At 44.2% G+C, this 12130-nt stretch overlaps 1 protein-coding gene across 12 annotated transcripts in view; it reads right to left on the minus strand.

Moving 5' to 3' along the window:
* Positions 1-12130, minus strand: part of AP1B1 (adaptor related protein complex 1 subunit beta 1) — a 78010-nt gene that overhangs the window by 33818 nt on the left and 32062 nt on the right. For 4 of the 12 annotated variants that reach the window (XM_057305920.1, XM_057305922.1, XM_048221447.1 and 1 more), the window contains exons 2-4: positions 4854-4975; positions 2876-2952; positions 75-137 (exon numbers count right to left, since the gene is read on the minus strand). In XM_057305920.1, the coding sequence (XP_057161903.1) occupies positions 75-111 (37 nt within the window). In that variant the 5' untranslated portion in view covers positions 112-137; positions 2876-2952; positions 4854-4975. The remainder of the gene's footprint in view (positions 1-74; positions 138-2875; positions 2953-4853; positions 4976-12130) is intronic. The other 8 variants (XM_057305921.1, XM_044378983.3, XM_057305917.1 and 5 more) reach the window with 3 other exon arrangements.

Below are 12130 nucleotides of genomic sequence, written 5' to 3' on the forward strand. Positions count from 1 at the left end.
CCCTGCCAGGGAGAAAGCAGAATGGTGGAGCAGGGAAAGGGTAGGACAAGACCCCACAATGAAACAAACAGTACCTTTCTTGGTCGTGGTGAAATATTTTGAGTCAGTCATTTTGGTCCCTTATCTGTGGCCAGACTCTGCAAGACAGAAGAGAGCGGTGACTTTCTGTTTCTGCTCCATTTTCAGTTACAGAGCACAGGAGGAGGGCAGGATCCAGCACACATGTGGTATGGGAAGATAGCTTCTTACCTCTCTACGGGGCAAATGAGCTGTTAGATAATAGCTGATCAGATTTTTGGAAGGTAATTCTGAGGGATCCACCAAATTTTTGAATGTGTATATCCTTTGACCCAGCAATTCTACTTCTAGGACTCTCTCCCATAGAAATACCTGCACAGATGTAAGGGTTTTCCCATAGCACTGTTCATAACAATACACCATTGGAAATAACTTAAATGCCCATCAATAAGGGAACGGCTAATGGGGCGCCTGGGTGGCTCAGTCAGTTGAGCATCTGCCTTCAGCTCAGGTCTTGATCCCAGGGTCCTGCTCAGCAGGGAGCCTGCTTCTCCCTCTCCCTCTGCCACTCCCCCTGCTTGTGCTCCCTCTGTCAAAAGGATAAATAAAAGCTTAAAAAAAAGGGGGGATGGCTAAATCTCCGAAAAGTCTACAGATTAAAAAGCACTTAGTTACAGCCACGCCTTCGTGTGTGCACTCCACCCAGCACTGTTCTAAGTGCTTCATGCAAGTTAACCATTAAAGCCTCATCACAGCCTCAGGGAGGTACTACCGTTACCCCACATAGTCAAATGAGCTTGGAAAATGCCAAATTTGAAAAGCTAGGGAGGTTTTCTTCTCTCTCCAACTTCTCTGAACTTCTTTAACAGTGATATGTGCTATTCATCTCTAGAGAGGGCTAGACTCTATCTATATACTGTACACTCTACAGCATTCCCCAAATCTAACTGGCCAGTTTCCTCAAAGCATCTCTCAGGAAATCTCCCAGGGCAAAAGTCACAGTGTGAAGTGCTGTTCTAAAGCAAGAGAACCAAAGAAAGTACCAAGGCCCCCTCGTTCATTCAACATTTACTGAGTATCTACTGTATACATTTAATAGTTCCTCTTGATCAACAGATGAAAGATTAAAGAAGGTACACAGGCACCAAGTACCCTGGATACATGGCAGAGGCTCCAGGGTTGTTCTAACATTTAAGAAGTTATCATTTACCGAGTCCCTATTACAGTCAGGGGTTTTACACACATTTTCTCATTTAATCCTACCAATAACGTAGCTGGTTTTAACCCTATTTTACAGATGAGGAAACTGAGGCTCAGGGTGAAGTAACTTGCCCAAGGTCACGTGACTTGTAAGTGGCTAGACTGGGAGACCATTTCAGGTCTGCCTGGCCTCGGTGGCTATATTCTATCAATGAAGGAATTCTGCTTCTCCCATCTGAAAGGGAGGGCAGAGCCCTGACAGTGGCTAAGGACTCAGTTCGAAAACCATAAGACTTTTAATGACAACTGTCTAGTCCTACCTGTAATTTCACATGGTACAGAACACCACACAATCCAAAAAAAAATAGACATCTGAATGGAAAAAAACTCACTTTGTCCCTTCTGTTGCCTCCACGGAAGAGAATGAAACATAGAACCCATTGAGGGCACTTGTGATGAGCACTGGGTGTTACACGTAAGTGATGAATCATTAAATTCTACTCCTAAAACCAATATTACACTGTATGTTAACTAATTAGAATTTAAATAAAATCTTGAAACTAATTAACTAATTAAAAAACCCACAGAACCTATTAACATCTTCTTTCAATGCATTACTATGTGGGAACAAGATGGAGGTTACTGGTGGGATGGATGTCAGCAGTCAAGGACCATTTCAAAAGTCTCTGGAAACAAAGCTGACATGGCTCCTCTCCAGCCCAAGTGAATTCTCCAGACTAAGCTAGTATTCACAGCAGGATGGCAATGAGGCTGTTCCCCAACCGAGACACCCAGTAGATTTTGTCTCAGTGATCAATGGGAAACAAGTATGTGCTGTCTCGGGGCTGCCTTAAATCCTTTGTGGATCCTGTTGGACTAAAGGAATAAAGGCTTCGCTGACAAAACAGTACAAAGGAAAAAACACAATTCTACTGTCCTTTGCTTTTGCAAGGTTGAAAAGGGATGATGGCACTTTTCTGTAGGAGGTGCAGGAAAAAGCAGAACAGACTGGTGTGTCTGATGATAGCAGACCCATAGTAGGGACTCTAACTTGCAGGTCCCGGCAGCAGGAATCAGGGCTGTGGACAGATCCACAAAGGCAGAACCCACGTCAGCCTGGTCCATGGCTCTGTCTGTCCTCCCCCTTCATAACCGGCCCGGGGTTCCGCACATGGCCAGTGCTGAGTTGATTGTTGTTAAAAGAAATGAAAAGGGACCAATGAGCATCCCGGGGAGCCTCGGCTTGCTCTCTGACAGCTCTGTTATGTAACTCTTTAGCATCTGTTTCCTAAAGGAGTTTACTTACAGTGAAAATCATTTTCTTTTGAGCACACACAAAGCCATTTTCTCAGAGAAACCTCACCAACCTAGAGGTTCTTTTGGAGTGCTGCGATTGAGCAGATAAACAGGTTAATAGGATGTCTGCCACACAACAAAGGGCTGTAAGACTTCAGGAGTCACAGGCGTGAGAGCACAACTAGCAGAGGTATCCAAAATAGAAGTACCCCATTTCTCTAAGTTAAGTTTAGTCTAAGAAGAGGGATCAATGAAAGCAAAAGGGGCTAAAAATTTTAGACCAAAAGAATCGCAGTAACATATAAACCCCTCCATTGTTAAATCTAGAAGGAAATCAAAGTGAACAAAAAAGAAAAACTACCTTGATGTCTAACTTCAGTGCTGCCCAGAAATTCTTCCTTCTCCAACAGAAGAGGCTGTCGGGGGCTTTCTCCTTATCTGCAAGCACAACACAACATCTGGGGGTCCTAAGTTCCCAGAACACACAACCTCCTGGGGACAGATTTGTGTTGTATGCAACTGCCCAGGTGGAAGAAAGGGTGGGAAGCTTCTTTTGGAGGGATTAAAAAAGCAATAGAGCCGCAGGGTCAGCTAATTAGACCACGGCAGCTGCTGATACCCCTATGGTGTTAAGCTTTGATGACACTCTTCCTTTTACAGGTGCTAAGCAACTACTCACAACTTACACTGCTACCCAGTGTGAGTGCTGGCTGCTTCTTTTCTCTGCAGTATCTATTTCGCATATCCCTCTGCAGAGGGCCCAATGGGACTGATGATGCAGAAATCGTATCCCTCTGAAGTTGTTTCATGTACAAGAAATTAAAGTGGAGGAGGAAGGTAAAGTAGGGAGAAGTGAAAGCCTAGAGCACAGATCTTAAAAACCTCATTTCGCTGTGGAAGATCAACGGCACCTGGCTGATCTGCTACGGGTGGCTATCTCTTGTGTCCTTTCTCTGCAGTTACCTTAGATGTCAGTGCAAGAGATGTTCCATTCTCTCTGCAGGAATGGAAAAAACCCTACAGTTCAGTCTGAAGACCAGCCTTGTGGATGCCACAGGAAAGATGGGTGCTTTCCCTGGCACCGCTCAGCTACAGCCACACACTGCACGCCTACTAACGGAGGCCACAGGGACTAAGACCTTGTTTGATGGATCTGATTGTGTACATGAGCCACAACTGAAAGCAGCAGCCAATTCAGGCAAGAAAAAGCTTAGAGTTTGGATTCCATCTTTGGAAGTGACATGACGCACTTTAAAAAAGCAATAATCAGGGAATTTTTGGTTTGGAAACTACTCTGGCCAGTGTGATGAGTCACTTTTGCTAAGGAGAAAGCATCCTGGGCTGGGATTCCCTTCACTTTCAGCATTTATGGGCTAAGGAATGCCTCGAGGGGAAGGAAAGTCAAAATTAAAGAGGGGCACACCTGGAAGGACGGGTTTTGTCTTTGAGGAGCCACTGATGCTGTCTTTACCTTAAATCTACCTTTCCACTTTGATCCTATAATCCCAGGACCAGTCCCTATTAATCTTACTTAAAAAAAAAAAAAAAAAATCCTACTGATGTTCCTGCTTTCCCCTGCCACTAGACTTAAAGCAAAGAAACTGGGTAATACAGCATGAAATAGAGTAGTTTTGTTTTTTGGAATTATAAAGAAGTCCCTGGTGAGAATCACTGACACACTGGCTGGGACAAAGATGTAATCTAAGAGTGGAAAAATGAGGTCCTAGGAAGAAAATGGAGGGGAAAAAAACTCATAAAAATATTCCCAGCTAAAGACTTTGAATTTTAGCCATTGGAGTTAGTTAGGTGTAAGGAAAAAAAGTCCTCAACACTTTTTAAATTTGTGAGGTCTTCACATTCTAAATGTAGTTCTATGAACAAGAGATAAAGAATCTCTGTGTTTTAAACTAATAAAATGAATTTAAATCTACAAAAAATAATTAAGAAAATAAATACTGAATATATTTCAACTTTTCTCCAAGATCTCAAAATTGCTAATGACAGTAATTATTTCATTTTTATTTTTTTAGTAGGCTTCATGCCCAACATGGGGCTTGAACTCACAACCCTGAGATGAAGAGTCACGTACTCTACCAACTGAGCCAGCCAGGTGCCTCAACAGCAATAATTTTAAAGGAAAGAATACGGAACTGATGTTAGTTTACTTCATCTCTATGATCCAATTCCTCTCTTGAAAATGGGGACAGCAGCACTTGCTCTTCTACTTAGTTCACTCATTTCTTCTGATAGGGGACAATGTGGGAATGAAAGCACGATGACAAGTATAAATATCATGGGGTTCCCGGGCACCCGGCTGGCTCAGTGGGTTAGGCGTCTACCTTTGGCTTGGGCCGTGGTCCTGGGGTCCTGGGATCTAGCCCCACATCGGGCTCTCTGCTCAGTGGGGAGCCTGCTTCTCCCTCTCCCTCTGCGTGTAGCTCCCACTGCTTGTGTTCTCTCTCTGTGAAATGGATAAATAAAATCTTAAAAAAAAAATACAATGGGTTCCATTTACAAGAAATTCTAAGAAAAGAAGAAGAGGCAAAACTAACTTATGGTCGTAGAAGTCAGATCAGTGGATGCTTATAGCTGAGGACGACTGTCTTGAATGGGTCACAAAAGAACTCTGGAGGTGATGGAAAGGATCTGCATCTTGATGCAGATACTGGCCAGACTGGTACATTTAAGAGCTGACATATCACTTGGTGTAAATCACACAAATATTTAATTTTTAAATTTTTATTTATTTTACTTATTTTTTTAAAAGATTTTATTTTTTTATTTGACAGAGAGAGAGTGCGAGCGAGAGCACACACAAGCGGGGGGAATGGCAGGCAGAGGGAGAGGGAGAAGCAGGCTCCCTGCTCCACGGGACCCTGGGATCATGACCTGAACTGAAGGCATACGCTTAACTGAGTGAGCCACCCAGGCGCCGCAAATATTGAATTAAAAAACAAAAAGCAAAAACAAAAACCCAATGCTGAAGAAGAAAAATGGAAAACTGTATAATCTGGAGGAAACAAAGCCTTTCTGAATATGACATTAAATCAAGTCTTTAAAAATCTGTGAGTCTGATTACATAAAAATTAAGTTTTTTATGCATGGCCAAAAACAAAAGACATATATGATTGACACACATATAAATTTCTACCACATCTCAGACAAAAGCCCATTTTCCTTAATACATAAAAAGTACCTAACACTAGGAGAACGGCAAAGGATGTGATGCATTCACAGAAAATGAAGAACAATGGTTTAAGCTTACTTATAAGAGAAATTGATACTACAATGAAATACCATCCATCAGCTACTAGACTGGTAAAGACCCAAAAGGCTGATGACATTCCATGTTGGTGCTGATGTGGGAAAACAGATACCCTTATATGATGCTAATGAGAGTCTAAACCCTACAACCTCTACACCAATTTGGCAACAGCTATCAAAATTGCAAAGGTGCTGACCCCTTGACCCAGCAAGTCCGCTTCTAGGAATTTCTTTTCTCTTTCTTTTTTTAAAATATTTTATTTATTTGAGAGAGAGAGAGAGCAAATGAGCAGAGGGAGGGGCACAGAGAGAGAGAGAATCTGAAGCAGACTCCGTGCTGACTGTGGAGCCCGACACCCAGGACCACAAGATCACGACCTAAGTGCTGAACTGACTGAGCCACCCAGAAGCCCCCAGGAATTTATTCCATATGTACAAAAGCTATGTACATACAGTCATTCATGTAGCATCCTTTGTAATAACAAACTATTGTAAACACCGTAAATGTCCTTCCATAAAGGGCTTGTTTAAAAATTATGGCACGACGGGGTCCCTGGCTGGCTCAGTCAGTCCAGCATGTGACTCTTGATCTCTGGGTCATGAGTTCGAGCCCCATATTGAGTGTAGAGATTACTTATTTAAAAAAAAAAAAAAAGAATTAGGGGCGTCTGGGTGGCTCAGCTGGTTGAGCGTCCAACTCTTGATTTCAGCTCAGGTCGTGATCTCAGGGTCATGAGACCAAGCCCATCAGACTCTGCAGTCAGTGCAGAGAGAATGTGCTTTTCCCTCTCCCTCTGCTCCTCCCCATCCGCCCCCCCCCCGCCCGCCTCATGGGTGTGCGTGCCCGCTCTCTCTTAAACAAATAAATAAAATCTTAAAAAAAAGAATGAAAGAAGAAGAAAAGGTAAACAAGAAAAGATAACAATCTTTCCCTCCAGAAAAGAAGCTGGATTGCCAAAGACTGATCTTTCATCACTCACCAGCTTATATCTTGGGAATTATATATCCTGTGTATGTAGCACCTCTTTCAAATACAGTACAGTTTAAAAAATAATGGGGCATCTAACCAAAACACTGTTCCCAGCCCCGTGCTTATCCTCAGTCTCAGCTCAAACACTGTTGCCCTACAGGAGCCTTCTCCAGACCCAGAGGGGCAGAGGCCTCTCTGACATTTGACTCAGTCACATCGCCGACTTCACATCCCTCCTCACGACTCTAATTTGGGATCTGTTCTATTTAATGCTGTCAACCCAGTGACTGGCACTATCCCTGGCACATTCCAGGAGCTCATCAAATGTTTGCTGACAGAGTGAATGAAAAGATAGGTTCCCAGAGAAGCTACAAAACCAGGGGCCTATGACAGATCAAGGTAAGAGGACTCCCTGATGAGACCAGAGAGTGACGATGGGGAAGACCAGGGGCATAAGCCTTTGTGGTTAACTTTCAACAAACATGGCAAGGCTGATCCACTGCCAAGATAGCGGCCAGGAAATCTAGCTTTGCTACCAAGAGCTGTATGACCCAGGGCAAATCCCTCCATCTCTGGGCCTTACTTTTTCTAATTGTCAAACAAAAAAAAATTCAACCAGATCAATGGCTTTTCAAGCCCCTTCTCACTTCTAAACTGTTTAAAACAAAAACAGAATTGCTCTAGTTGACTTAAGAGTGAGGGACCTAGAGCCTAGCTCATTCCACCATGCCCAAATCCCCCTCTTCACCAGGGTCCCTTCAGACAACCCACAGTTCCACAGGACAATGGTTCCGGTCTATTAAATGATGGATAAACTCCCTCCCACATCTCACATTCCATGATTCTCTGCTAGGTGAGAAATCCATTTCCTCACCAATGAGTGTTCTTCCAGGGTATCAAACAAGAAGGAATGGAGCATGATCATTCCCTGAGCACGACAAAAGACATTTCCAAAGGAAAAGAGAAAACAAATTCAGAATGCAGCCAGGACTACCAAACCTTATTAGGTGTTCAGGAGGAAAGAAAACAGTAATAAGCCAAACAATTCCCCGAATGGCCTGCCAATGGTCAAGGAAAGACTTTTCTAGTCTCAGGGCAGTGATTCGTGCCAGAGCAACAAACTCAGATGAGAGGCATGGAGTTGGTGGCGCTAGCACAGTGCACTGTATACCACTGGCGCTCAGTGAATTAACAAGGGAGACAATCAGTATTGTGAGATCAGCCAGAGAAGCAACTTTAGGTAAGGGAAAGGGGAAGGAGATAGTTGGCAAGGTCTGATCCAGCTGCCAAGAGTCATCTCTGAATTCAAGGATATCTGGGCAGGGAAAAATGAGCCCTGAAAGTCTATGTTGGTGGCTTCCAACTTCAGTGCTGTTTAAAACTGTCACTGCTGGGCACCTGGGTGGCTCAGTCGGTTAAGCGTCCACCTTCAGCTTGGGTCATGATCTCGGGGTCCTGGGATGGAACCCTGCATGGGGCTCTCTGCTCAGTGGAGAGTCTGCTTCTCCCTCTCCTTCTGCCCCTTCCCCTGCTCGTGCCCTTGCACTCTGTCTCTCAGATAAAATCTTAAAATAAAAAAATTAATAAAACTGTCACTGTTAAACCCTTGCCTGACCAAGAGCTGTTCAGAAAACTGCTCCAGGCACATGTTAGCTCAAGGACAGTTAAGAATAAGCTAGGAGGAGTGAATAAAAGGGGTTGGGGGGTGCTACTGTTTCTTCTTCATTTAGAACAGAAAAGCCAGGGGCGCCTGGGTGGCGCAGTCGTTAAGCGTCTACATTCGGCTCAGGGTGTGATCCCGGCGTTCTGGGATCGAGCCCCACGTCAGGCTCCTCCGCTGAGAGCCTGCTCCTTCCTCTTCCACTCCCCCTGCTTGTGTTCCCTCTCTCCCTGGCTGTCTCTCTGTCAATTAAATAAATAAAATCTTAAAAAAAAAAAGAACAGAAAAGCCAAACTTTAATCCCCCCACGTTTGGCTGTTTCAGTTCTGTCTCGAAGGCACAGGTTGATTCATTCACAAATATTCACCTACTCAATGCCACGCTCTGGATTGTGTCCCTGTCCCACGAAGCCTAGAGATTATAATAGAGACAATGATTCTATTCACCACCCAGCAATTACTCACCACATTGCTCACCTATCTTGACAGTCTCCTTTTAAAAAGGAAAAGGTCCTCACAGTAAGTCCTAAAGTTCACTTTATAGACAGGGAAACAGGTGAGGCCAACTTGAAGATTAAAAGGTGACTCAGCAGTAGAGAAACCAGATTTCAGACTTTCTCTCTGAAACAACATGGTCACCAAACTCAGACAGGCTCTTTCAAGTCGGTTTAATAACCATGAGAAAATGAGCTGTGCTCTTCTTTGGGCTTGGCATGAAATTCAGAACAAAGGTGCCAGTGGTAGTTGTAATGGCAAACAGATACACTCTATGGGCCAGACACTATGTAAAGAGCTTCACATTTAATCTTCACAATAATCTGTGGAAAAGGTATTGATAATATCACAAGTTTACAGATAAGGAAAGTGAAGCCCAGAGATTCTGACGCAGTTCTCTGGAGTCACACAGCTAGAAAATGGTAGCACCAACACTCTCTACCCCTTCCCCATAATGAGGTCCCACAGGTCCCACTCTGTCCAGCAAGGCAACTTCTCCTCTCTGAATGAAGCCCTGGCAGAATCACACACACTCCAAGCTAAAGGATACATGAAATATGTTGCCACATATCCCTGCAAGAGTCCCTCGAACATTGAATTACAGGTTATTTTAGGACCAGCCCATCCAGTTCGGACAACAGGAACATCAAGTTTGGTAATGTGCCTAGTGAAAGCCTGTTTGGATGAGCTTGCCCAGTTATGGGTGTCCTGGGATTTGGATGAAAAGCAGTTAGCCAAAATCAATCTCCTGAGACCCACTAGCAATTAAAGCCTCAAAATGAAAAGGAAGTAAAGGCACGCACATGCCACATGCAAATATTCTTATATTAGCACTCTTTAGAAACTAATTCTAGAATCACCTGCCAGTTCTCAACTATCTACAGGAAGTAATGCTTGGAAAGATCTGCTGTCAAGAGAAAGAAAATTACCTTTGGACTTGAAAAAAGAAAGTAACAGGGACTTCTTCTGAATAAAACTTAAATTAATCAAGAAAAGAAAGAGGCCAAAGACTACAGAATGAGGAGGCACCCTGAGATCTCAGTTTTCCCATCTATACAATGGAAACACTTTCTGAAGATCTGTCAAGTGTTGGGAGTCATCCATTCAGCATGTGTAACAGTGTGGGGCACTGTCAACTCTGAGACTGGGACTGTGCCCCGCACAGGAGCATGCCCACAGCAGACAAAGGACAGTTTTCCCGCTGGGTTTTACAGATGCAGAGGCCAAGTAAAGGACTGCAGGGGAAGAGCAGAGCAATCATGCCTTCCATATAAGTGCCGCCACTGTTCAGAGGAGGGTTCTGAGACTGGAGCAACATCTAGGGAAGCCCTCTTAGATGAAGAAGTGCTTTCCAGACAGGAAAAGATGGGTCACATTTGGAAAGGGATGACTGAAGGTAACCTGGAGAAGACCCACACGATACCAGCATAACAGGGAGCAAATAGAGACTAAACCACCAGCAACACTCACTGGGGTGCAGGCTCTGTGCTAAATGGTTTACAGCCCCTCTCTCAATTAATTCTCAAGGTAATCCATTTATAAATGAGGAATTAAAAGTGCTGAGAGAGGAGTGACTTATCCAAAGCCAAAACAAGCATGTGTGTTCAGGAGTTTGTGAGAATCCCTGCCTGGCTGAAGGCAAGGATTTGGAAGGGAAAGGAGCAGACAAGGTTAGGCAAGGAAGGATGATGAGATTCACCGATGGTCCTGGATGCCAGAGGGTGTTAGATCCTGCTGGCAGAAGACGCAGTGATCCTGTCACATGACAAGTCTCACACTGACGAGCATCTGACACTGCTCTTCCTTGAAACACTTTCTTCCCCTGGATTCTAGAGTGCCATGTACTCTGTTTTCCCCTCTACCCCATGCCTGCTCAGTCTCAGTCTCCTTTGTAGGTTCTTCCTCCTCTCCCTCATCACTAGAGGGCCCCACAGTCAGGCCTCGTAGCGCCCCCCCCCGCCCCACTATCTCACCTCTTTGGTGAGTTCATCCAGTGTCAAGGCTTTGAGTATCATCTACATGCTGACAGCTCAAAGTTTACAGCCCCCCCGCCCCGCCCAACCTCTCCAGTGAATTCCCAGCTCATATATCCAAACTGCCTAATCAATATCTGAACTTGAATATCTATACAGCTAACAGGCAGCTCAAACTTAACATGATAAAAACTGACCTCCTGCTTCCCCCCTACCCCCGAACTGGCTCATCTGCAGTTTTCATTATCCAGTTCATGATCAACATCTTTAACAGAGTCTCAGGCCAAAAACCTCAGTTACCCTTGACAACACACACACACTCTCTCATATTCCACATCTAATCTATCAGCAATTCCTATGGGGTCCAACTTCAAAGTGAATCCAGAATCCATAAAGCAGCTTTTCACCAGCTCCATCACTTCCACCAGGCACCAAGCCACCGTCACTTCTTTTTGGGACTGCTAGTAAGGCTGCTTCTACACTGCTCTCGACAACCCATTTCAGCAACAGGCAGAACGATCCCATTACAGTCTAAGTCAGACAGAGTGGTACTCCTCTGTCCAAAATCCTCCAACGGTTCCCTGTCTCACCTCGGCGTAAAAGCCAAAATCTCTACCATGGCCTCATGGACTACAGGCTCATATAACACACACACCCCTTCTGTCTCTCACACACCTACACACCACCCATTACTTCTTCAAACTCTTCTCCCACTGTTTTCTCTATCATTCCCTCAGTTCCAGTCATATGGGGCCTTTGCTGATCCTTGAACACAACAGGCATGCTTCCACTTCAGGGCCTTTGCACATGCTACTCATGTTGCCAGGGAAGCTCTTTCTCCAGACACCATGGCTCATCCCTCACCTCTTTCAAATTTCACTCAAATGTTACCTTCTCTGACCACTTTATTTAAAATTCTACACATCCCCAACCAATTCCCCCAACTCCCTATCCTTCTCCTTCTGTTATTTCTTCAAGGTACTTATCACCAACATACTATAAAATATATTTATATTGTCTGTTTTTTCTCCCTCCATAATGTGCTCCATGAGGACAAAGATTCTGCCCACTTTATTCACTACTGTATCCCTAGCTCCTAGACTGTTACCTGACAAATAGTAGGTGCCCAATAAATGTCTGAATGATTAGTACTCAACTCTCTTCTTGGGGAAATTTCAAGTTTTATAAACCAACCTCAGCTAGAGAGCAGCTTCCCCATGTTCTATTTACAGGGTTTGCCAGCATCAGACATGCA

Source organism: Ursus arctos, unplaced genomic scaffold, assembly GCF_023065955.2.
Source record: "Ursus arctos isolate Adak ecotype North America unplaced genomic scaffold, UrsArc2.0 scaffold_34, whole genome shotgun sequence".
Taxonomy (NCBI): domain Eukaryota; kingdom Metazoa; phylum Chordata; class Mammalia; order Carnivora; family Ursidae; genus Ursus; species Ursus arctos.